This window comes from Rhinopithecus roxellana, chromosome 2 (genome assembly GCF_007565055.1).
Source record: "Rhinopithecus roxellana isolate Shanxi Qingling chromosome 2, ASM756505v1, whole genome shotgun sequence".
NCBI lineage: Eukaryota > Metazoa > Chordata > Mammalia > Primates > Cercopithecidae > Rhinopithecus > Rhinopithecus roxellana.
Window position 1 is genome coordinate 135,991,435 of NC_044550.1, and position 27,582 is coordinate 136,019,016.

Here is a 27,582-nt window from a genome sequence, read left to right on the forward strand (position 1 = left end):
GCCTCTCGCTCCAGCTTGAGGTCGGTTAGGGCCTCACCGTCCTGCTTCCACCCGTCAGGGAGGCCTCGGTGATTCGGGCACAGCTTCAGCCTCCGTTGCTGTGTGACTTGCGCTTATTGGATGATTCGTAGCTGAGACTCCGCGACACCCCTGAAGTGGGGAAATGGTGAGTGTGCGGGGCGGGGAGTCCCAAGGCTGGGGAGGCCTCATCGGAACCGGCGGGAAATGGCGGCGGCGGGACCGAGTCTGTGAGTGGAGTTCCCGCTTAGCCCTCGGTCTTCAGTCCCCTCCGGTGAGGGACCCGCGCTCCTGTCGGTCCCCGCACGGCGGCTCTGCCCAGCCTGCAGCCCTCCTCGTGCAGCTCTGCGCCCGCAGCCCCGCACCTTCCCCGGGCTGTGGGGTGAGGAGCTCACCGGGAAGACGCCGGCGCGGCGTGCGCGTTGCCCGCGTGGGAGGAGCTGTGGTCCGGGGTCCTGTCCCTTCTTTACCCTTTTCAGAATGAGATGGAGGCTCCGTCAAAACACAGAGTTCATGTGAGCAAACGGGACTCAATAATGGGACAGCGCCCCCGTGGCTCGTGGTTTGGGGGCTGCCAGCGGGTCTTGAAGGAAAGGCTTGTGTGAGGAAGGGAAGCAGATCACCCGCCCGCCCCAACTTTCCCACCGGTCCCCTTGCCCTGAGCGCCGCCTCCGCGTGGCTGTTCCTGAGTGGCCTCTTTTAGAATAGGCTGGTGTCGTGTGCACAGCGCTTCGCTGAGTTCTGTGAGTGGTTCTGCCACATTATGGAACTTGAGGAGGGTGTGGGCGCCCCTGGTTGTTGGAGACGTTCAGAAATGAAGACGGGTGTCCAGAGGCAGGGACTGGCGTCTGCGGGGGGCAGTTGCGGGAAGAGCGCTGAGCTTGTGGGGTCTGCGCTGACTCTGGGTGGGGTCTTTAGTGAGTTGCTGGACAGCCCGTTGGGGTTGGAGCATTGACGGGTGTTGAGGAAACTCCGCAGGTTTTCTGTCAGAAGAAAGACATGGCTGAGCCTGGGCTGGAGGGAGATATCTGGTGTCCGCGGGAGGCGCGAGTGGGTTCTGCACATGCGCGGTCCTGCTGGGCACTGTCGGGTTCCTCCCGGTCTCCTCCCGGGGAGAGGGGACTGGGAACTTAGAGGAAAGGAATTCTGAGAAACACCCCTTCCCTTCACCCTGCTGCCAGCCCCCACTTAATGCTAACCCACTACCCAGGACGCTCACTGGGCATTCGCATGGCCACACTCCTCCCAGAACAGGGTTCTAACCTCAGGAATTGTGCCCATGACAGCTTTGCTCCTAGGGTGTTCTGCCAAGAACCCACACAGTGCCCGGAAGACTCCTGGCTCCTTTGAACTCCAGACACTGGATCTGTAGCAGGAACTTGTTTCCTTACCTCACCCAGGCTTCTGGACCAACTGATCCTAATCTCTGCCTTTATAGACCCAGCAATCAGTCAGATGGTAGCCCTGCCTGGGCCTGCACTTGTAGCACAAACCAGTCCTTTAGTCAGTCCTGCCCTGCCCGCACCCATTACTCTTGATAGCTCCTTTCTCTCTTCTGCTTTTTTCTTCCTCACAAATCCTCTTTCCTGTGCCCACAGTGTGCCCAAGTCCATCTGTCACTTGCCTACGAGAATTCAGACGTTAGTGAGTTCAAGACCATGCCTTTAAACCTGGCTGTTGTAGGAGCAAACCCAAGTTAGACGCGGCTTAATGGTCTCTCTTTAGAATGAGGGAAGAATTTTTGCTCTTCGCCCTTTTCTGAAAGCATTTAGTTTGAAAACTTTTTGTTTTGTTTTGTTTTTGAGCCGAAGTCTCACTCTGTTGCCCAGGCTAGAGTGCAGTGCTGTGATCTCGGCTCACTGCAACCCCCACCTCCCGAGTTGAAGCAATTCTCCTGCCTCAGCCTCCTGAGTAGCTGGATTACAGGTCTGCACCATCACGCCCGGCTAATTTTTGTATTTGTAGTAGAGAGGGAGTTTCACCATGTTGGCCAGGCTGGTCTCGAACTCCTTACCTCAAGTGATTTGTCCGCCTCGGCCTCCCGAAGTGCTGGGATTACAGGCGTGAGCCACTGCGCCCATCTTGAAAACTTTTATATTTACCTATTTTCTCTGCCTCTTTAAAATTTATATAAATCATTTTTATCAGTTAAGTAAGTCATTTGTCTTTTTTGAGTCAAACTTGTCCTTATCTAGGACCTGGAAACTATTGCTTTGAAATGTAAATAGCAAGAACATATACCCTATCCCCCAGTTTCTGTAGGCGAGTAGGAGGCTGCCTTCACCAGGTACCTAGCCTCACATTGCAAATCTACCTCCTGTCATGAAGATGTTGGAAGTTTATTTTTTCTATGAATATTACCAATTAGAAAACCCAGATGAGTTCTCAGATTACTAGGTAAAATTACAATAAGCTGTATAGGACAAATGGTGCTGTCATGTCTTCTACTTGAGAATTATGGTGAGTTTCTATGTTTGTAGTCTCTTAGTAGATTGCCTATGATACACATCACATTTTGGTTTAATTATGTAAGAAAACATTTTCTTCTCTGTTGTGGGCAGTTTTTTTTTTTTTTTTTTTTTGAGACGGAGTCTCGCTCTGTAGCCCAGGCTGGAGTGCAGTGGCCGGACCTCAGCTCACTGCAAGCTCCGCCTCCCGGGTTCACGCCATTCTCCTGCCTCAGCCTCCCGAGTAGCTGGGACTACAGGCGCCCGCCAGGTCGCCCGGCTAGTTGTTTGTATTTTTAGTAGAGACGGGGTTTCACCATGTTAGCCAGGATGGTCTTGATCTCCTGACCTCGTGATCCGCCCGTCTCGGCCTCCCAAAGTGCTGGGATTACAGGCTTGAGCCACCGCGCCCGGCCGTGGGCAGTTTTTTAGGATTGGAGATGATTTTGCTTTTAGTTATATTTTCCACACACTGTCCAGAATCACCAGACATTATACACAAGTGCCCTCTAGGTTTCACTTTAGAGAAAAACCTTTCTCAGGATTCCACTCACAACCCACAATTTGGTGGCAAGGTGCACAAAGTGCAGCAAGTGCTCCCCAAATCTGGAAACAGTATGGTCTCTCCTTCAATTTGAGATCTACAGTCCCTTCTATAACAGTTATACTGGATTTCTACAAAAATAACTTTTGAGTACTGCAATCAGTTATTCCTCCTTTGTCGGTGTGCCTGGCATCTTCAAATCTGACACTGATTCCATGATCATGGGGCCCGTAATCCCAATCAGGATCCCACATGTGCATTGATTAAACCTGAGAACTTCAACTCCCTTCTCCCTTTGCCCAAATGCCCACAAATGTGCATAGCTCACCAGCCCTCCAAGTCTTAAATGTGCAGTTCCAAATTCTGAATTTATGTCTTGGGATTTGAGAGAAGGACAACTTTTTTTTTCTTTTTTTTTTGAGACGAAGTCTCGCTCTGTCACCCAGGCTGGAGTGCTGTGGCCAGATCTCAGCTCACTGCAAGCTCCGCCTCCCGGGTTCATGCCATTCTCCTGCCTCAGCCTCCCGGGTAGCTGGGACTACAGGCGCCTGCCACCTCGCCCGGCTAGTTTTTTGTAGCTTTTTTTTTTAGTAGAGACGGGGTTTCACCGTGTTAGCCAGGATGGTCTCGATCTCCTGACCTCGTGATCCGCCCGTCTCGGCCTCCCAAAGTGCTGGGATTACAGGCTTGAGCCACCGCGCCCGGCCGAGAAGGACAACTTTTATCTGAGAAATACAAATTATTTTAATGATCAGACCCAGTAATGTGTTAAAATGAGACCGTAGTCATGTACTGTTCCCCTCTTTGAACTATTTGTCTTTTGAAATTGTGTTCTGTTGCTACAAATGGCTATACACTTTTTTCTCTTTTTTTTTTTTTTTTTTTTTTTTTTTGAGACGGGGTCTCTGTCGCCCAGGCTGGAGTGCAGTGGTGCGATCTCCGCTTATTGCAACCTGTGCCCCCGGGGTTCAAGTGATTCTCCTGCCTCAGCCTCTTGAGTTGCTGGGACTACAGGCACCCACGACCACGCCTGGCTAATTTTTTGTATTATTTAGTAGAGACGGGGTTTCACTGTGTTAGCCAGGATGGTCTTGATCTCCTGACCTCTTGATCCCTCCACCTCGGCCTCCCAACGTGCTGGGATTACAGGCGTAAGTCACCATGCCTGGCCACAAATGGCTATAAATTAACCTAATAATTTCATACTGGATACTATAACCCACACCTTATGTGTTAATTTATATAGCCAGTCACTAACCACTTCTATAAGCCATTAAGAATTTCTGACAACTTTCTATCAGTTCCCTCTCTGCCTCCCTTTTTGCCTTTAAAAATATACTCGTCAGTTGGGTACGGTGGCTCATGCCTATAATCCTAGCACTTAGGGAGGCAGAGGCGGGCAGATCAGCTGAGGTCCGGAGTTCGAGACCAGATTGGCCAATATGGTGAAACCCCGTCTCTACTAAAAAAAAAAAAAAAAAAAAAAAAAAAAAAAAAAAATTAGCTGGCACGGTGGCACATGCCTGTAATCCCAGCTACTTGGGAGGTTGAGGCCGGAAAATCGTTTGAATCCAGGTGCCAGAGGTTGCGGTCAGCCAATATCATGCCATTGCACTCCAGCCTGGGCAACAAGAGTGAAACTCTCTTTTTAAAAAAAAAAAAAAAAAAAAATATATATATATATATCTATACATATATCCACACGTGTATATACATGTATATATACATATGTACGCGTGTATATATATACATGTATACATACATATGCATGTATATGTATACGTGTATATATATGTATACTTGTAACTGCTTCTAATTGGTGTATATTCAGGGCAGCTTTATATTCCCGTGTTGCATCTTCAAGCTTTGGCCCAAATAAACTCTCTACTTATGTTTACCCCAGGTTTTTCCTTTTAGGTCAAAATATTCTTTAGAATGTGTTGAAGGAGCCTCCATAAGAGAATCTTTCCTCTGGTTTTACTCTGCTTGCTATAATCCCTAAGAATGCTGAGGCACATTGATCCCACCTAGAATATGCACATAAAAGCTGACCTCTGCCTAGGATTCACAAGACAGGACCAGACTTTGGGCTGAAGACATAAAGAAAACTCATAGAAGACATTTTCTGCATCATTAGAGTTCATCATAGGTGGAGCCCTTTGAGTTTTCCAGATCTTGTCCAGTGACCTGCTATAGTTGTGTGGGAGGCTTCTGGTATCAACAGAATCCTGTGGCAGAATCTGTTACCTGTAAAAAAGCACCTTAGCAGTGGGAGTTCAGGACCATAAAATATTCAGAGCCAAAGTCACAACTATGCCTCCCTGTAAACTGTGTTACTGGAGTAGAGTAGTTTTGTCCTTCCCCTTGCCTTAGAGTTAGCTGATCACGGACAGGGGCTATCACATCTGTATCCAGGATCTGCAGCTTCACCAGGGCTGTTTTCATTTTCTGTTTGCATCCCACTAATTGAGCCTGAATCTCTCCTGCCTGGATCACTATGGGGATATCAGCCCAAGGTCACTGGGGACACTCTCACCAGCATCTGTATTTGAGACATCTGAAGATGTCCTGTGCAGACTGGGGTCAGTATGACAGCAAGGTCTAATTCTGCTCCCATTTTAGAGGAAGAGAAATGACTCATTCAGGGTTTGTTCCTCCCCTCACAGAATCTCCTTGATTTATACCCAGATAAAAGTTGCTCCAGTTTTCTAGTTTTTTTTTTTTTGGTGAAAAGTGAGATCTGGAGACTCAAACTGATCCATAAGCTAATTGCTTCTATTTCATATGGTCCATTAGAAAAAGAGATGAAGCGGTCATGGTCCCTACCCTCAAGGAACTTGCAGTCTGGAGCACATGAATAAATGGTTGAGTTCAGCATCATGTGTTCAGTACAAAGACGGAAACTGTCCAGGACACTTAAGCTTCATTTGGGTTACTTCCCTTTTATTGTTTTGTGAGTTTTGATTCCACCACCTGAAAAGAGTATTCATTAACAGAAGTTGTTATTGTTAGTATTGTTTTCACCTTGCTGAGAATAAATATTTAGCTTCTAATATAATTGCTCTAGAGAAACATAAGGGATTTGGTTAAATTCCTTGTTGTATGTTATTAAAGACACAGAGAAGTGGCTAAAATAGATTAAAATTTCATAAAATCTGGGAATCAAATTTCTCTTGGGCAGGCTTAGAAAAGACGAAACTGAAAAAACTTAGTGGCATAAGAACAGAAATCTAGGGCCCACTCTCTGTCCTAACCCTGCCCAGATCCACCCTCTGCTAAACCTTGTCCAGGTCTGACCCCACACTGAAATCTCTTGGAATTGCTTAGAGGAGATCAGAGTTTGGAGTGACTACTTCTATTGCCTCTCCAGAGCTAGTGCTCCCAATTTCCTGAAACACGAAAGCAGATAAATGGGGAAAAGCTGTATACTTTTGGGCCTTAAAATCTTTTTTATTTTTATTTTTTTTATTTTTTATTTTTTTTAAGTCTTTATTTATTTATTTATTTATTTATTTATTTATTATTATTATTTTTTTTTTTTGAGGCGGAGTCTCCCTCTGTCGCCCAGGCTGGAGTGCAGTGGCCAGATCTCAGCTCACTGCAAGCTCCGCCTCCTGGGTTTATGCCATTCTCCTACCTCAGCCTCCCTAGTAGCTGGGATTACAGGCGCCCGCCACCTCGCCCGGCTAGTTTTTGTATTTTTAGTAGAGACGGGGTTTCACCGTGTTAGCCAGGATGGTCTCGATCTCCTGACCTCGTGATCCGCCCATCTCAGCCTCCCAAAGTGCTGGGATTACAGGCTTGAGCCACCGCGCCCGGCCCTAAAATCTTTTTTATACAATTAAAGCCAGTGTTTCTGGAGACATCTCATCCAGCAACCTGTCATCTCTGCAGTTTTAGTAGGTTTTTTTTTTCCCCACAAATCTTAAATACAAACACAAAAATAAATTTCTCTGAATTGCATTTAATACATCCTTTGTTTCTTTGTGATGTATTTATATTGAGTGGTTATTCTATACCTTTAAAAAACAAATCAGTGGTAGGAAAATGGAAAGGAAATGGTAATTTGGGGCCCTGCATTTAAATCCTGAGAAGTATTGGACACCTAGTGCCCACCTCCCAGGATGTCCTGAGAATTAACACATAATGTGATTGTCTCAGCACAGTGCTCTGTCACATACTCCTGAGGACATAGTACGTGCTCCATCAATATCGCATTAATGCAGGCGCACATATTTTTCTTTTTTCTTTTTCTTTCTTTTTTTTTTGAGATGGAGTCTCAGTGTGTCGCCCAGGTGGAGTGCAGTGGCGTGATCTCGGCTCACTGCAACCTCCACCTCCCGGATTCAAGTGACTCTTCTGCCTCAGCCTCCTGAGTAGCTGGGATTACAGGCACACGCCACTACGCCCGGCTAATTTTTGTATTTTTAGTAGAGACAGGGTTTCACCATATTGGCCAGGCTGGTCTTAAATTTCTGACCTTGTGATCCCCCCGCCTCTGCCTCCCAAAGTGCTGGGATTTACAGGCATGACGCCTGGACCACATGTTGTTTTTCAAATGGAGACTTACTCAGACATTGACACCATCTCCAGCCTCTGTAAACTTTAAAGATCCGGCAGAGAATGCTAATGCTTCAGGATGATGATTTGTGGTCTTGTCTTGGGATGAAAAGTATTTGTGTTGTGATAAGTTTGTTGGGGTAAGGGACTGTGCTGTGCCTGCTTTCTCTAGCCGAGTGGTAATATAACATGTCTAGGTGGAGGAACATCAGCATTAACAGAAGACTTGCTATAAGAAGCTAATTCATGAACTCTTCAAACCTGCAAAATTTTGTTACAGTGAGGCCTAGAATATCAAATAATTATTATGCGCATTGAAGCTTGAGAGTCAGTGCTTAGCTAAGTGACTCTCAGCACAGTCTTCCAGTAGGATCACATGTACAATTTGAAGAGAAATCACTTGTGCCCTCCCCACAGACCCCGTCTGTTGTTCTGGGTGGAAACATTTCTGATTTTTAACTTAAGTTCCTTGCATATTACAGCGAGGCCAAGGTCAAGCGTGAGGCATTCCAGATACTTTCATGAGAGGTGAGTTCAGTCTTTTTTCCAGGAGGTCACAGGGCCTACTCTGCTTGGTTTTGGTAGGGGCAGGTCAGTGTAGCCCATTTTTTTTTTTTTTTTTTTTTTGAGGCGGAGTCTCGCTCTGTCGCCCGGACTGGAGTGCAGTGGCCAGATCTCAGCTCACTGCAAGCTCCGCCTCCTGGGTTTACGCCATTCTCCTGCCTCAGCCTCCTGAGTAGCTGGGACTACAGGCGCCCGCCACCTCGCCCGGCTAGTTTTTGTATTTTTGGTAGAGATGGGGTTTCACCGTGTTAGCCAGGATGGTCTCGATCTCCTGACCTCGTGATCCGCCCGTCTCGGCCTCCCAAAGTGCTGGGATTACAGGCTTGAGCCGCCGCGCCCGGTCTAGCCCATTATTTTTATTGCAGGAACAGGAACTGTTGGAATGCCTTCCTTTTTCCGCGGAGCTATAGAATACTTTAGAGAACATTACTGTGTTGAAAGTTATTTTTTCAGATAATCCCAGTCAGTCACAGGTCAGAACTAGCTCTCTTAACTCATTTCACCTGTAATCAAATTAAGAACTCTGTCACTTGATACATATATATTTTCAGGAACACTTAACATTCAGGGATGTGGCCATAGAATTCTCTCCAGAAGAGTGGAAATGCCTGGATCCTGCACAACAGAATTTATATAGAGATGTGATGTTGGAGAACTACAGAAACCTGGTCTCCCTGGGTGAGGATAACTTCAATACATAATTCCTAATACTCCATCAGAGTTTGATTTTTCTATTTTTGTAGAATGTCTCTTGGGAGCTTCTGGAACTTTGTGTGAATTAATTTCAGTTTCTTTCTTTAGGAAACTATTGGGAGTTTGCTGGTGTAAAAAAGAATATTGTTAAGATGTTTTATCTTTATGTAAACCTTCTCTTTTCTTGAGCTAATTTGTGTCCTCCATTCTAGGTTAGTGGTAATTCTCGAAATTCAATGACATAAAATATTGTTTCCCACACCTTAAAATGCAATTTGCACTGCTTATTTTGATTCAGTAGTACTTGGTAGTGGAACTTAGAACCCACAGATTTAAAATACTTAAATATTTTAAGGATTCTGTCAGGAAACAATTTTTGGATTATCTAGGATCTTCCATAATTTCTCTTTTCTTCTTAGTATAGTATTAGGTAGGTAATTGGAGAATCCCTAACAGTAGTCATGTTAATTTTTTTTTTTGTTTTTTTTTGTTTTTTGAGACAGAGTCTCGCTGTGTCGCCCAGGCTGGAGTGCAGTGGCCAGATCTCAGCTCACTGCAAGCTCTGCCTCCCTGGTTCACGCCATTCTCCTGCCTCAGCCTCCTGAGTAGCTGGGACTACAGGCGCCCGCCACCTCGCCCGGCTAGTTTTTTGTATTTTTTAGTAGAGACGGGGTTTCACTGTGTTAGCCAGGATGGTCTCGATCTCCTGACCTCGTGATCCACCCGTCTTGGCCTCCCAAAGTCCTGGGATTACAGGCTTGAGCCACCGTGCCCGGCCAAGTCATGTTAATTTTTAAAAATAAAACAGGTGTTGCTATCTCTAACCCAGACCTGGTCACCTTTCTGGAGCAAAGAAAGGAGCCCTACAATGTGAAGATACATGAGACAGTAGCCAAACACCCAGGTAGGTAACAGTGAATGAAGGAGAGGACACAGGCCAGGGGAACAAGGTCAAGAAGGAAGCCAGGCCTTCAAATGTAGTTTGGGAAACTCTGCTCCAATGTAAATAATTTCTGAAAAGACTGCATTTTTTTCTCATATTCACGAATAGGGACATCTTTTGTCCCACGCTGTTAAATCTTCTAAGAATTCTCTTATTTCTTTAGTGATCTCCCTTCAAGTTTACAGGGAGAGCCAATGTCTACTTTATCGTTTATAAGGGGCTGCATGATCTGACTGCTGTTCCATTGCTTTTGGAGACATGGGAATATGTGTATATTGAGCTCTATGTCAATGTATTTTTTTCAAATATTCTTTTTTGTATCATGTCTAAAATGTGTAAGGTGAGTAGTGGACATACTGGAATTTGGTTCAGAAATCCCAGGAACACCAGAGAGAGATGTTGCATCTTTTCTGCTTAGTGATTTTTAATCCTATAGAGGTTGCAAATATAATTCTACAAAAATTCTTACTCAGCAGTTTTATCAGAACAAGCATTTTCCTAAATATGAAAAAAAGTAATGTTACTTCAGAATGTTATTTAGCATAAACTGAGATTTGTGATTTAAACTCTGTATGTGCAAATTTTCAAATTATAATATAGTTTAAAGCACAGGTTTCCAATCTTTTGGCTTCCTTGGGCCACATTGGAAGAAGAATTGTCTTAAGCCAGACATAAAATACATTAATACTAATGATAGCTGATGAACTTAAAGAAAAAGGTTGGTGAATAATTTTTGTGATATCCACCACCTTAGATAAGCAAAAAAGCCCTCTCATTCAAAGGTTTGGCCCCCACTGGATTAAAATATTTACTCACCTTCTAGATTTCTTAAATGTACTATGATATTAACCAGCTTAGAACATTGCTAATATTAAGCATTCAATCGTTACCTTATTTCTTAGTAACGGTTATAATTTATTTAGTATATATATAATTCTTATTTAGTAGGAAGCCTGAGATTCTGTCATTTAGATGTATCTATCTATAGCTACATAAAAATATGTTTCTCTCACATATACCTAAATAAGTTGTATATGTGTATAGTAAATTAACATTGTTGATAGATTCTTGGAAACTAAGTGAAGCAACGTATCATTTTAGAAAGTGAATCTTAGGGCTGGGTGCGTTGGCTCACGCCTGTAATCCCAGCACTTTGGGAGGCTGAGGCAGGTGGATCATGAGGTTAGGAATTCAAGACCAGCCTGGCCAACATGGCAAAACCCCATCTCTAGTAAAAATAAAAAAAGTTAGCTGGGCATGGTGAGGGGGCGCCTGTAATCCAGCTACTCGGGAGGCTGAGGCCGGAGAATCACTTGAACCTGGGAGGCAGAGGTTGCATTGAGCCGAGATCACGCCATTGCACTCCAGTCTAGATGACAGGAGCAGAACTCTGTCTCAAACAAACAAATTTTACCAGAGTTTAATTGATATAAACAAGAGTTATGTTTGGTATATAGCAACATTACTTCATTTATAGTTGCAGTTTTCAAGAACCTGTTTTTTACATTAAGTGAGAACTTACTGTACATCTGTGTATGTGTGATATGGATTTTTCTGGTAAAAATAGTATAACTGTATTTAATGTTTACAATGTAATGATATGCACATATTTTGTAATAATTTGATATGCATATATTTTATTGTAAAATATAGTCAAGTTGATCAGCACATCTATTACCTACATAGATAACCATTTTTTTTTGGTAATAAAAACACTTAAGGCCTACTGTTGTAGCAAATTGTAAGCATACATTATAGTATTACTAACTATAAACACAATGCTATTTTGCTAATCTAATGCTATTGTACATTAGATTTCTCAGACTTACTCAACTTATAACTAAAAATTTGTACTCTTTGAACAACATCTCCTCGTGGTCCCACCCCTAGGCACCAACAACCACCATTCTACTTTCTGCTTTTATGAGTTTACATTTTTAGATTCCCCGTCTAAGTGAGAAGCAGCAGCAGTTTCTTTGTCTGTCTGTGTTTGGCTGATTTAATTTAGCATGATGTCCTCCAGATCTATCCATGTTGTAAATGGCTAGATTTCCTTTTCTTTTATGGCTGAATAGTATTCTACTGTATGTGTGTATATATGTGTGTGTGTATATATGTACACCCCCCCATATTTTGGCTATTATAAATTGCTACAGTGAACATGGGGCTGAAGATATTTCTTCAAGTTGCTAATTTCCTTTGGTAGTATACCCAGAAGTGGTATTGCTGGGTTATATGATATTTCCATTTTTATTTTTTACTGTTTTTTTGTGTTTTTTTTTTGAGTCGGAGTCTTGCTCTGTTGCCCAGGCTGGAGTGCAGTGGGGTGATCTCGGCTTACTGCAACCTCCGCCTCCCGGGTTCACGCCATTCTCCTGCTTCAGCCTCCCAAGTAGCTGGGGCTACAGGCGCCCACCACCACGCCTAGCTAATTTTTTTTTTTTTGGTAGAAACAGGGTTTCACCATGTTAGCCAGGACGGTCTCGATCTCCTGACCTCATGATCCGCCCATCTCAGCCTCCTGAAGTGCTGGGATTACAGGTGTGAGCCACTATGCCTGTCCTTTGTACTGTTTTTTATGACTTTATCAATTTACATCTCACCAGCAGCATATAGCACTTACCTTGTATGTATGTCTTCTTTGGGGGAAAAAATCTAACCTTTTGCCTATTTTTGAATGGCTTATCATCATCATCATTGTTTTGCTTTGAATTGTAAAAGTTTCTTATACATTTTGGATATGGATATTAACTTTTTTTTTTTTTTTGAGACGGAGTTTCGCTCTTGTTTCCCAGGGTGGAGCGCAGTGGTACGATCTCAGCTCACTGCAGCCTCCGCCTCCTGGGATCAAGTGATTTTTCTACCTCAGCCTCCCAAATAGCTGAGATTACAGGCATGCCCCACAATGCCTGGCTAATTTTGTATTTTTTTTTTTTTTTTTTTTGAGGCGGAGTCTCGCTCTGTCGCCCGGACTGGAGTGCAGTGGCCAGATCTCAGCTCACTGCAAGCTCCGCCTCCCGGGTTTACGCCATTCTCCTGCCTCAGCCTCCCGAGTAGCTGGGACTACAGGCGCCCGCCACCTCGCCCAGCTAGTTTTTTGTATTTTTAGTAGAGACGGGGTTTCACCGTGTTAGCCAGGATGGTCTCGATCTCCTGACCTCGTGATCCGCCCGTCTCGGCCTCCCAAAGTGCTGGGATTACAGGCTTGAGCCACCGCGCCCGGCCTAATTTTGTATTTTTAATAGAGATGGGGTTTCTTCTTGTTGGTCAGGCTGGTCTCAAACTCCTGACCTCAGGTGATCTGCCTGCCTTGGCCTCCCAAATTTTTTATCAGATATATCGCTTGCAAATATTTATGTCCTGTAGGGTTTTTAGAAATTTTGTTTTCTTTTTCTTTGCTCTGCAGAAGCAGTTTACTTTGATACAGTCTCACTTGTGTTTTCTTTTGTTGCTGTGCTTTTGATGGCATATCAAAAAAGTTATTGCCAAGGCCAGTATCAACAGGGCTTTTCCGGCCGGGCGCGGTGGCTCAAGCCTGTAATCCCAGCACTTTGGGAGGCCGAGACGGGTGGATCACGAGGTCAGGAGATCGAGACCATGCTGGCTAACACGGTGAAACCCCGTCTCTACTAAAAAATACAAAAAAAAAAACTAGCCGGGCGACGAGGCGGGCGCCTGTAGTCCCAGCTACTCGGGAGGCTGAGACAGGAGAATGGCGTGAACCCGGGAGGCGGAGCTTGCAGTGAGCTGAGATCCGGCCACTGCACTCCAGCCTGGGCGGCAGAGCGAGACTCCGTCTCAAAAAAAAAAAAAAAAAAACAAAAAAAAAAACAGGGCTTTTCCATATGTGTTCTTCAGGAGTTCTAAGGTTTTTTATCTTACATTTAAATGTTTCATTTTGAGTTAATTTTGGAGTATAGTGTAAGAAAATGATCTACTTTTATTCTTTTGCTTGTGGATATCCAGTTTTTCTGGCACCATGTATTGACAAGAGTATAATTTCTGCATCGTATATTCTTGGTTCCCTTGCCAAAATTAGTTGACCTTGTATGCGTGGATTTGTTTCTGGGCTGTCTATTCTGTTCCCTTGGTTTTTATATCTGTATTTATGCACATACCATACTCTTGCTTACTATAACCTTTAAATAAAGTTTAAAATTAGAAGGTATGATGACCCTAGCTTTGTTCTTTCTCAAGATGGTTCAGGTTATTTACAGTTGTTTAAGGTTACACTTAAGTTTTACAATTGTGTTTACTATTACTGTGAAAAAGGCCACTAAAATTTGGTAGGGATCCGTTTGAATCTGCAAATCACTTTCGATAATATACTTTGACAGTATCTGTTATCCTAATGGAATATGTTTTTATTTATTTGTGTCTGCTTCAGTTTTGTCATTATTGTATTTAGTGTCTAAATTTATTGTTATAAACTAGATTTTATATCTTGTATTTAGTGTATAAATTTTTTATTTCATTGGTTAAATTTATTTTGAATTAATTTCTTTTTATAGTATTGCAAATTGAATTTTTTCTTTTTTTGGAAATTTTGTTACTTTATGGACATTAAACAAATATTTGTATGTTGGGCCAGGTATATTGTTCATTTTTGTAATTCCAGCACTTTTAGAGGCCAAGGCATGTGGATCACTTGAGCACAGGAGTTTGAGATGAGCCTGGGCCTTGTAGTGAGACCCTGCCTCATAAACACAAACCAAAAAACTATCCACAAATATTTATGTGTTGATTATGTATCCTTGTACCTTCATGAATGCCTTTATTCAGTTTTTGTTATTCTACTCTAGGATTTCATGTATGTGCATGATTGTATTATCTACAAACAGTAACATTTTTACTTCTTTTGAAAGCAGGAGGGCCTTGTTCTCCTTTTCCTTGTCTAGTTGTTCTGATACAAACTTTTGATAATATGTTAAGATAGAAGCTGTGGTCCTGGAAGCATGCTTGTAGATCTGGGCCTCAGCTGTGGTCCCTGAAGCAACCCTATGTCTGTATATTTTAAGGATTTAACAATGATTTATAGTTTCTATGATCTATTTTTTTTGGCAGGTAAACATCTCCTTTTGTTGGGTCCCCAGGCTGATGAGATTACCTCTGGGTTTGCAGAGAAAGGTTGTAGCTGGGTCACAAGGGTGATGCTGGGTCTGCTGTGCGTTCTGCGTTTGATGGTTGTGTTGCCAGAGATTTGGACAGTTATGGATTCTTTCTGGGCCCTGGAAAGATTAGATTTCCTTGAGGACATTAATCTCTATGGCAGGCAGTAGGCTAGGGTTTTGAAGTTTGTCTGCATATTATGGCCCAAATACCAGGTGTATGAATGGGTTTGGCTTTTGCTGACTACCTGGTAACAGTTGAGTTACAGGTCTCTCTGTGGGCCTCTGAGTGTGTACGAATGGCCACAGACTGTGACTACATATGGCTAGAACTGAGTTACAGGGCTGCTTCAGGGACCACAGCTGAGGCCAGGATCTGCAGGCCTCCCTCCAGGGCCATGGCTGGCTGTGCCTTCCTGCAGGTCTCTTGATGGGAAGGACCACCTCTGGACTATAGCTGAGATTGAATTTGAGAGAGGTTACAGAACTGCTTTGGAATCCTCAGTAAGACCAAGCTCTGTGCATCATTTCCTTGTCTGTAGCCATGTCTATGGGCTCTTGAGTTGGCCACCTGGTGAGGGCCTGCTTTTTCCTAATAAACCCCCTTGATCTTTGACTCCACTGGGGTTTCACAACCCTAACTATAGGCAAGCAATTTTCTACTTACGTTTTCTAGGAGTTTACTACATAAAATATCTTATATAAGTGGAACCTCATAAACTGTCACTTCGTTAGTGTTTTATTTCACTTAAAATAATGGCTTTAAGATTTATCCATATTGTAGCATCTGACAAGATATTTTCATTTGTGTCTAAATAATTTTTTATTGTATGTGTAAGCCACATCCTTTTAAATTGTTCAGCTGTTGAAGGATGTTTGAGTTTTTTCATGTTTTGGCTTTTGTAAATAATGTGGTTTGGATCTGTGTCCCCATTCAAATCTCACATCAAGTTGTAAGCCCTAATATAGGTGGGGCCCGATGGGAGGTGATTGAATTATAGGGTTGGCTTCTCATGAATCATTAGCACCATCTACTTTGGTACTGTCTTTGCCATAGTGAATGATTACTCCTGAGATATCATTTTCTTTTTATTTTTGATAGCTTATCCATTGCAGTTCAATCTAAAAGTGAAATTTCTACAGAAACATGAACTATTTTAACAAAGAAAAAAATCCCTCATTCAAACTTCTTTGTAGTGGTAATGGCTTTGCAGCATTTAGAAAACTATGCTATCAGCAAGCTTTGCTTTATGAACTGAGATGCACAAAATCTAGAAAGGAGATGAAAGTGAATTATTTCTTCAACATTTTAGTAAAACTTCTGGTAATCAAAGCAAATATGGCACATAACAACTCAAGCATAAATCAAGATGGAGAGCCTGCAAAGTTTGCTTTCTTAAATTTTCCAAAAAGCTATCATTGCAACTTGTAGGATTTCTCCCCTATTTTAACCTTACCAGCTTCAAAGGAAAGTAAAGGGAGTGGATTACATGTAGACAGCATGTGTGCAAGTGCGCACACATGCAGGGTGGCAGGTAGAGTGTCTAATTCCTTCTTCCCACCACACAAGTCTCACTTCACAGAAATCATTAGGTAAAGGAAAACCAATGAGGAGTACTGCAGTTTTCTTTTAATAACTAAAGAGATCTCATTTTCTAAAAGCACCTTTTTCCACACTCTTTCTTGCTTCTGCTCCTACTGTGTGAGATGACTCACTCTTGTTTTGCTTCCTACCATGATTGGAAGCTTTTTGGGGCCTCCTGAGAAACAGAAGCTGCTATGCCTCCTGTACAGCCTGCAGATCCATGAGCCAATTAAACCTCTTTTTTTTTTTTTTTTTGAGACGGAGTCCCGCTCTGTGGCCCGGGCTGGAGTACAGTGGCCGGATCTCAGCTCACTGAAAGCTCCGCCTCCCGGGTTCACGCCATTCTCCTGCCTCAGCCTCCCGAGTAGCTGGGACTACAGGCGCCCGCCACCTCGCCCGCCTAGTTTTTTGTATTTTTTAGTAGAGACGGGGTTTCACCATGTTAGCCAGGATGGTCTCGATCTCCTGACCTCGTGATCCGCCAGCCTCGGCCTCTCAAAGTGCTGGGATTACAGGCTTGAGCCACCGCGCCCGGCCTAAACCTCTTTTTAAAAATAAGTTATCCAGTGTCAGGCATTTATAGCAATACGAGGATAAACTAATACAGTGAATATTGTTGTAATAATAGGGATGTGCAAATATTTCTTTCAGATATACTTTGGATATTTTGAATAGGTGCTCAGGAGTAGAATTACTGGCTCATATAATAACTTCATTTTTAGTTTTTGGAGGAACCTCCATACATTTTTTTCAGATGGTTGCATCACTTTTTCCCCACCAAGAGTGCACAAGAGTTTTAGTTTCTCTACATTAATTACAACTTTTTTTTGCTTGATATTGGCCATCCTAATTAATGAACAATAATAACCTATTGTGTTTTTGCCTTACATTATTCTAAAAATTAGAAATTTTCTCAATAATTGTTATATGTATTTAATCTTTGGAGGAACATTTTCATCTGTTGTCTATTTGTTAATCATGTTACTTATTCTTTGTTGATTTTTTGGAATTGTTTATTCTGAAATGTTAACTTTTGTCAAATACATAATTTTTAATTTTTTGCTTTTGTGCTTCTTACATGGGACTCTTACTAAGTGTTTATGTTAATGTGGAGATAAATTTAATGTAGTCTCATTTTTCTGTGGTTTTAAATTTGTTGCTCATGTGTTTGATGTTATAGGTAAGTTATTCCTGTATTTTCTTCTAAAAATTGTAGAGTTATAATTCTTACATTTCAATATTTAACTCACTAAAGAGTTTTTGTACATGGTTCAGGGAAAGGATCCAACCTCAGTTTTTCCCATGTGGATACAGAGTATTCCAATACCATTTATTGAAGAGACTGTCTTTTTCTTATTGTATGGTTATAGCAACCTTGTTGAGGATCATTTGAACATATACATGATGGTTTGTTTTTGACTCATGTCTGTAATTCCAGCACTTTGGGAGGCCAAGGTGGGCAGATCATGAGATCAGGAGATCGAGACCATCCTGGCTAACACGGTGAAACCCTGTCTCTACTGAAGACACAAAAAAATTAGTCGTGTGTGGTGGCGGATGTCTGTAGTCCCAGCTACTCAGGAGGCTGAGGCAGGAGAATGGCGTGAACTTCACCAGGAAGTGGAGCTTGCAGTGAGCCAAGATTTCACCACTGCACTCCAGCCTGGAGTGACAGAGGGAGACTCTGTCTTAAAAATATATATATATATTTTTCAAAAAGTATTTGTGTTTTCATCAGGATTACATTGAATTTGAATATCACTGGGTAGTGTTGTCATTTAACAGTATTAAATCTCCTGACATAAAGAAGAGTATGTTCAAGAGTGTGTTGGCCGGGCACGGTGGCTCACGCCTATAATCCTAGCACTTTGGGAGGCCAAGGCGGGTGGATCACCAGAGGTCAGGAGTTCGAGACTACCCTGGCCAACATGGCGAAACCCCATCTCTACTAAAAATACAAAAATTAGCTGGATGTGTTGGCACACGCCTCTAATCCCAGCCACTCAGGAGGCTGAGGCAGGAGAATCACCTCAACCTGGGGGGTGGAGGTTGCAGTGAGCCAAGATCACTCCATTGCATTCCAGCCTGGGCAACAAGAGCAAAAGTCCATCTCAAAAAAAAAAAAATGTTGTTTCATATATTTTTGGATTTGGCAATTTTGCTTCTGCTTTTGATTTCTAGTTTTTGTTTTGCTTTGTTTTGTTTTGAGACAGAGTCTTGTTCTGTTGCCCAGGCTGGAGTGCAGTGGCAGCATCTTGGCTGGGAGTAGCTGGGACTACAGGCATCTGCCACCACGCCTGGCTAATTTTTTGTATTTTTAGTAGAAGCAGGGTTTCACCGTGTTAGCCAGGATGGTCTTGATCTCCTGACCCGGTGATTCACCCGCCTTGGCCTCCCAAAGTGCTGGGATTACAGGCGTGAGCCACCGAGCCCTGCCGATTTCTAGTTTTATTCCATGTGGTCTGAAAGGATGTATTGTATAATTCAATCTTTAATGCATACCAGCTTAATACCTTGATGACAAATCTGTACAACAAACCTTCATGACCCAAGTTTACCTGTATAACAAACCTGCACGTGTACCCCCATCCTAAAATAAAGTTAAAAAAAAAAAAGTTGTTTTGCATTCTAGCAGGTTGTCCATTAAACAACTACTCATTTTCTTCTCCACTTAACCCCTGTCACAGTTTAAGTTACTCTTCCTTTGATGATACACGCAAGGGATTATTTACATGCTGTATTCTGTTCACTGGCATTGTCTTTTTTGAATCTAGTTATAAACTATTTCAATAACTATAGCTTCATAATAAGTTTTTAAAGTCATGATGTATGATGCTTCTGATGTTTCTCTTTTTGACAATTGTTGAGCACTTCTGGTCTCTTTAATTCTGATAAAATTTTAGTATTGCTTCTTTGTAATTTAAAGTATACCACCATTTCCTTCAGCAGTCTTTGTCAGGGGAGACAAAACTCATCTTTGCACAGAGGAAGAAGCATAGAATTGGGGGTTCCTCCTGGTTGCACCATGCCTAAGCAATATGGTGAAATCCCATCTCTACCAAAAAATAGAAAAATATTAGCCGGGCATGGTGGCATGCACCTGTAGTTCCAGCTACTTGGAGGCTGAGGCAGGAGGATCGCTTGAACCCTGGGAGGTCGAGTCTGGCATGAGCTGAGATTGTGCCACTGTATTCTATCCTGGGTGACAAAGTGAGACACTGTCTCAAAAACACATAAAGATATCACAGCAGCCTTAGTTGGAGGGAGACTGTGGGTCTGTTGGAGAATGGAGAGTTTAAAATTTTGCACAGAAGCTGTCACACTGTGAATTGTCTTGTGATTCTAGGTATCCTTCAGGGGTGAGAGGAGACTGAGGACTCAAAGGGAAGGAGTTCTGACCCCTTTTGCTATAAAGTGATTTCTGCACATTTACACACATGCACGCTAGGCAATGGTGTGGCCACACTTCTCTCATGACAAAGCTTCATTCTCAGGAATTGTGCTGAGGGCACCTCTGCTTCTAGAGTTTTCCAATAACAGGAAACATAAGTAAGTGCCCAGAAGATTTGGGTTCTTTCTGCCTCTCAGATCTTGAATCTGCACCAGTAACCTGTTTCCTCCAGTAGCCTAGGCTTCTGGATCACCTGACCATCTTATCTCCCTGCATGCACACATTTATAAGTCAGAGCTGCCCTGCTGGGTCCAGTACATATAGCAGTAACCAGTCATTTCTCCAACTGTGCACTGACCCTCACTCATGGGTTCTTGATAACATCTTTTCTTATTCTGCATTTTTTCCCTCACAAACACTCTTTCCTGTGAACATAGTATGCCCCAGGTCACCCTGCAGGTGCCTAAATCCAGGCCCTGTTGGAAATCAGATGTCCATGAGTTCAAGGCAAAATTGTTGGATGTGGTTATTGCAAATATAAAAGTAAAACAGAAACAGACTTAATCCTCCAGCTGGAAAAAAGGAAACGTATTTACTCCTTCCTTTTCTTAAAATATTTGACTTATAAAACTTTTATATGTAAATTATTTCTCTGCCTTTTATCTTTTTTGATTTTTTTTTTGTTTGTTTGTTTCTTCTTCTTCTTCTTCTTCTTCTTTTTTTTTGAGACAGAGTCTCACTCTGTGACCCAGGCTGGAGTGCAGTGGTACGATCTTGGCTCACCACAACCTCTGCCTCCTGGGTTCAAGCGATTCTTCTGCCTCAGCCTCCTGAGTAGCTGGGATTACACGTGCCCACCGCAACGCCTGGTGAATTTTTGTATTTTTAGTAGAGACAAGGTTTCACCATGTTGGCCACGCTGGTCTCGATTGCCTGATCTTGTGATCCGCCCACCTCAGCTTCCCAAAGAGCTGGGATTGCAGGCATGAGCCACTGCGCCCAGCCTTTGTTGTCTTCTATGTCTCTAATTTGTTTCTATTCTATTTTTTATTATTTTCTTTATTATCCTGACATTGAGATTATTCTTTTTCAAGTTATTTAAGAATTAAAGTTACAGTGTTTGAGATCTTGTTTCATATAAAAATATATTACTATAAAATTCTTTCTTAGAATTGCTGTTTTTACATTCTACTTTTGATATGTCCTGTTTCTTTTTTCATTTGTCTCAAGATACTTTTTGATTTTTCTTTTCTTTTTCTTCTTTGACCCATCCGCTGTTCAGAAACGTGTTGTCTAATATATACATATTTGTAAGATTTTCAATGTTCACTCTGCTATTGGTTTCGCATTTATAAAACTGTAGTTTTAAAAACTTGATATGATTTCAAGCTGGGCTGGGTGGCTCACGCCTGTAATCCCAGCACTTTGGGAGGCTGAGGTGGGTGGATCACGAGGTCAGGAGATCAAGACCATCCTGGCTAACAAGGTGAAACCCCGTCTCTACTAAAAATACCAAAAAATTAGCCGGGTGTGGTGGCGGGTGCCTGTAGTCCCAGCTACTTGGGAGGCTGAGGCAGGAGAATGGCGTGAACCTGGGAGGCAGAGCTTGCAGTGAGTCGAGATCGTGCCACTGCACTCCAGCCTGGGCGACAGAGCAAGACTTTGTCTCAGAAAAACTAAAAAAACACAAATAACTTGATATGATTTCAGTCTCTGAAAAAATAAAAAGGCTTGTATGTCTTTGTTGTGGACCAGATTTATGATGTATCCTAGAGAATGTTCCATGTGTGTTTGAAAAGAATATAAATTATTCTTTTGGATGAAATGTTCTATATATGTCTTTTTGGTGCAGTTTTTTTTTTTTTTTTTTTTTTTGAGACGGAGTCTCGCTCTGTCGCCCAGGCTGGAGTGCAGTGGCCAGATCTCAGCTCACTGCAAGCTCCGCCTCCCGGGTTTACGCCATTCTCCTGCCTCAGCCTCCCAAGTAGCTGGGACTACAGGTGCCCGCCACCTCGCCCAGCTAGTTTTTTGTATTTTTTTAGTAGAGACGGGGTTTCACCACCTTAGCCAGGATGGTCTGGATCTCCTGACCTCGTGATCTGCCCGTCTTGACGTCTGAAAGTGCTGGGATTACAGGCTTGAGCCACTGCGCCTGGTGACCTCATTATTTCAAACTTTGAACAAGAGTATGCTTAAGTGTATGTTGTTTAAATTCTATAAATATGTAAATTGTTTACTTTTCTTTATTTCTACTCTCATCCCAGTTTGGTCATTAAAAGTAATTTGTAAAATTTCAATTTTAAAAACTATAAGACTTTTTTTGTGCCCTGACATGCAGTCTATCAAGGAGAATATTCTATGAGCTATTCAGAAGGGTGTGTATTTAGTTGTTGCTGAGCTGTGTTCTCTACAGTTCTGTTAGGCATAATTGTTTGATACTGCTTTCGAATCTCCTGTTTCCTTATGAATATTTTATCTCATTCCATTATTCCTTACAGAAACTGGAGTATTTAAATATCCTAGTATAATTATATTGCTCTCTTTGTCTTGCTTTAATTCTGTCAGTATTGACTTTGTATATTTGGAACTCAATGTGGGAGAGACACACACACATATTAACATGTGTACACATATTTGATCATTAGTTCCCAGTAAATGAACCTTTTTATTATTTTATTGTTTAATATCCTTCTTTCTTAGGACTTTTTAAAGTATATTTTATGAAATAGGGCAGTTTTGACTTAAGATGTACTTTGTATTACATAATTTGGACCTCTTATTTGGTTATTTGCATGAAATATCTTTTCATTTTGCCTTTTTCAGTCTTTTTTAAATCATTACATCTCAAGTGACTCCTGTAGAAAAGCAAGTTGGATCTTGTATTTTAATTTTTGCAATCAATCCCCTTATTTGGTGCATGTATTTTGAATGGAAACTTTATTTAATAAATATTTGAATAATTTGCTGAAATAGACTTACTCGTCTTATTGTTTTACTGGATTATTTTATTTTTGTCCGTTATTTTCTTTTTCTGTCTTAGTGTCTTTTTTATTTTTGTATTGATACACCTTCTTATTTTTTGGTGTATCTATACAGATACTTTTTTTCTGGTATCTTGAGAATTACATAAAATTTCTTTAAGTTGAAATAATATATTTTAAACTGGTAAAAACTTAACTTCAGTTGAATTTGAAAATTCTTCCTCATTACATCTGCCCTCAACTTCATTATTGATGTCAGTAATCATTGTTGTTATTAACAGATAATGAACAGTTTATGATCATTTTTATGCTTTCCGCTTTACAATTTTAGAGGTTACAATGTTTTCTGTAATATGATAGTGGTACAGAACTTTGTGTATGTGCGTATCTTTTTCAGAAAGTTATGTATTTTCATATGATTATGTTTGGTTTTCTTGCATTATGTTATTTTCATGGGAAGATACTTTCTTGAGCATTGTTTTGGTAAGACGTGTTGTGCTAATGTACTTTTTCAGCATTTGGTTATCTTGAAAGGTCTTTATTCTTCATTTTTAGGACAGTTTTGTTGGTTATATGAAGACCACAGTTATAAGTGACACATCACTTTTATTTTGCAGCTCCTAAGATGCCCTTTTTGAGTTTTTTGAAACTTTGCTTATATATGTGCTTTGCTGTAAATCTGTGTGTAACCTAGTTGAAGTTTGTTGAGCTTCTTCCTTTTCCACATGATTTTTTTTAACTTGAAAATTTCTCAGTCTTTATTTTGCATTTTTCACCTTCATGATTTGTTTTTGGGTTTTAATGTTTACATTGATGTTCTCATTTTTCTGATTACATTTTGTTGTATGTTTCCATTTAGCTTATTCAGCATTATTCAGGTTACATTTTAAAAATTTGTACATCTTTGTTTTTATGTTGTTTTCTGAAAAATTTTAAATTGTTTAATTAGACCATGTTCTAATATTTTGTATACATTATAATATTTGTTTATTTGAACATTAACAAAAAGCTATTTATCACAACCTTTATAATGTTGCTTTGTCCTGACATAGTCTGAAGCCAGTTGTCTTTGATACAGATTATGGGAACCTCTCATACATGTTGGAAGGATGTATCTTGTCTAGAATTTTGTGTTTATTTTTTAGTTAAAAGGGTTTGTTCATGTTTCCTCTTAAGAGTCTTTAATCACTTGCTCTGTTGTCTGTATTTAGCACTTCAGTCTGCTCTTGAAACATGTACATTTGGTCTTAGCAGACCGAAGCTGTCCTTCCAAAGTATATCACCATTTCTTTCAGCACTCTTTTGTTATTGGAGGCAGAAACCAGTTTTTGAAAGATCCCCAAAAGCCAGAAGAAGGATATGTGTCAGTATTTTTCTTCTCTTTTAAGTAAGAAGACAGGAGTTGACAGTTTACTTCTAATGGCACAGTGCTATATTGGGGAGGAGGAAGAACTGTGGTTGGTAAATGTAACAAACCTTCCTTCCTGTTCTGTGTGGCTCTTGGCATTGTGCTTACCTGAGGCATTGCATGTAACTCATTTGTAGATTTCACTAAAAGGCATTTTGATCAGTATATGTTTGTTACATGTGTATGTCTGTGAAGAAATTATGGCCTGTGGTATTTTGTTATGCCATCTTACTAATGTACTTTGTATAAGTTTACATATTAGATTTTTAAAGTATATTCACATGAATCTAGTAAGCAGGATAGTTTATTTTTCTTTCTTTCAGCTATGTGTTCTCATTTCACCCAAGACTTTTTGCCAGTGCAGGAGATAGAAGATTCATTCCACAAACTTATATTGAGAAGATATGAGAAATGTGGACATGAGAATTTACAATTAAGAAAAGGCTGTAAAAGGAAGGTGCAGAAAGCAGGTTATAATGAATTTAGTCAATGCTTGTCAACTACCCAGAGCAAAATATTTCAGTGTAATGCACATGTCATAGTGTTTAGTAAATTTTCAAATTCAAACCAACATAAGACAAGACATACTGGAGAGAAACACTTTAAAGAATGTGGCAAGTCATCTCAGAAGTTCTCAGACCTAACTCAGCATAAAGGAATTCATGCTGGAGAGAAACCCTACACATGTGAAGAATGTGGCAAAGACTTTAAATGGTATTTAGTCTTTAATGAATATAAGATAATTCATAGTAGAGAGAAACGCTTCATATGTGAAGAATGTGGCAACATCTTTACCACATTCTCAAACTTTGCTAAACATAAAGTTCATACTGAAGAGAAATCTTTCAAATATGAAGAATGTGGCAAAGCCTTTAATAGGTCCTCAACCCTTACTAAGCATAAGAGAATTCATGCTGAAGAGAAACCCTTCACATGTGAAGAATGTGGCAAAATCATTACCTCATCCTCAAACGTTGCCAAACATAAGAAAATTCATACCAGAGAGAAACTCTACAAATGCCAGGAATGTGGCAAAGCCTTTAATAGGTCCACAACCCTTACTAAACATAAGAGAATTCATACTGGAGAGAAACCCTACACATGTGAAGAATGTGGCAAAGCCTTTAGTAGGTCCTCAGTTCTCAATGAACATAAGAGAATTCATACTGGAGAGAAGCCCTACAAATGTGAACAATGTGGCAAAGCCTTTAGACAATCCGCAACCCTTAATAAACATAACAGAATTCACACTGGAGAGAAACCCTACCCATGTGAAGAATGTGGAAAAGCCTTTAGTCGGTTCACTACCCTGAATGAACATAAGAGAATTCATACTGGAGAGAAGCCCCACAAATGTGAAGAGTGTGGCAAAGCCTTTATATGGTCCACAGACCTGAATAAACATAAGATAATTCATACTGGAGAGAAACCTTACAAATGTGAAGAGTGTGGCAAAGCCTTTGGATGGTCCGCATACCTGAGTAAACATAAGAAAATTCATACTGGAGAGAAACCTTATAAATGTGAAAAGTGTGGCAAAGCCTTTATATGTTCCAGAGCCCTGAATAAACATAAGACAATTCATACTGGAGAGAAACCTTACAAATGTGAAGAGTGTGGCAAAGCCTTTGGATGGTCCACATACCTGAGTAAACATAAGAAAATTCATACTGGACAGAAACCTTATAAATGCGAAGAGTGTGGCAAAGCCTTTAGACGTTCCAGAGTCCTGAATAAACGTAAGATAATTCATACTGGAGATAAAACCCCCAAATGTAAAGGATGTGGTAAAGCCTTTAAGCGGCCCTTATATCTTAATCAACATAATAAAATTTTTACTGGAGAGAAACTCTAGAAATATGAAGAATGTGGCAAAGCCTTTGAATGATCCACAAACCTGAATGAACATAAGAACATTTATACTGGAAATAAACTCTATAAATGTGAAAAATGTGGCAAAGCTTTTGGATGGTCCACAATCCTGAATGAAAATAAGAGAATTCATACTGGAGAAAAACCCTACAAATGTAAAGAATGTGGGAAAACCTTCAAACAGTCCTCATACCTGAATCAACATAAGAAAATTCATGCTGGAGAGCAACCCTACAAATGTGAAGAATGTGGCAAAGCTTTTGGATGGTCCACAACCCTGAATGAACATAAGAAAATTCATATGGGAGACAAACCCTACAAATGCAAAGAATGTGGGAAAGCCTATAAACAGCCCTCATCCATGAATAAACATGAGAAAATTCATAATGGAGAGAACCCCTACAAATGTAAGGAATGTGGCAAAGTCATTACATCATCCTCAAACTCTGCTGAACGTAAGAGAATTCATACTGGCGAGAAACCATATAAATATTTAGAATGTCATAAAACCTTTAATAGCTTCACAACCCTAATTAAACATAGGACAATTCATACTGGAGAGAAACCCTACACATGTGAAGAATGTGGCAAAGCCTTTAGACAGCCGGAAACCTTTATGTACATAGGAGAATTCATACTAGAGATAAAATCATACAAATGTAAAGGATGTGGAAAAGCCTTTATGCTGTACTCCAGCATTCTTTTTTTTTTTTTTTTGAGACGGAGTCTCGCTCTGTCGCCCAGGCTGGAGTGCAGTGGCCGGATCTCAGCTCACTGCAAGCTCCGCCTCCCGGGTTTACGCCATTCTCCTGCCTCAGCCTCCCAAGTAGCTGGGACTACAGGCACCCGCCAACTCGCCCGGCTAGTTTTTTGTATTTTTTAGTAGAGACGGGGTTTCGCCGTGTTAGCCAGGATGGTCTCGATCTCCTGACCTCGCGATCCACCCGTCTCGGCCTCCCAAAGTGCTGGGATTACAGGCTTGAGCCACCGCGCCCGGCCTCCAGCATTCTTAAACATAAGAGAACTCGTACCGGAGGAATGTCTTCCCAATATGAAGAATGTGGCAGTCTTTAAATGCTCCTCAATCCCTTCTAATCATAAGATAATTCATAATGGAGAGAAACTCTACAAATGTGAAAAATGTGGGAAAGCTTTTAACCATACCTCTCTGTTTTAAACATAAGATAAATGACATTGGTGAGAAGCCATATGAAAATTTAAAACGTGGCAAAGACTTCAAATTTTTTTTTTTTTTGAGATGGAGTCTCGCTGTCTCCCCTAGGCTGGAGTGCAGTGTCATGATCTCAGCTCACTGCAAGCTCCGCCTCCTGGGTTCATGCCATTCTCCTGCCTCAGTCTCCTGAGTAGCTGGGACTACAAGTGCCCGCCACCACACCAGGCTAATTTTTTGTATTTTTAGTAGAGACAAGGTTCCACCATGTTAGCCAGGATGGTCTCAATCTTCTGA

The 27,582-nt window shown here is 41.3% G+C and overlaps 1 protein-coding gene across 1 annotated transcript; it reads left to right on the top strand.

The window, feature by feature from the left end:
• On the top strand, window positions 1-26,523 carry ZNF732 (zinc finger protein 732). Its single transcript, XM_010373017.2, has 4 exons — window positions 1-166; window positions 8,685-8,811; window positions 9,635-9,730; window positions 24,566-26,523. Exons 1-4 carry the CDS (start codon window positions 164-166, stop codon window positions 26,095-26,097), a joined length of 1,758 nt encoding a protein of 585 aa, XP_010371319.1. The 5' UTR covers window positions 1-163; the 3' UTR covers window positions 26,098-26,523.
• The last annotated feature ends 1,059 nt before the right edge of the window (window positions 26,524-27,582 follow it).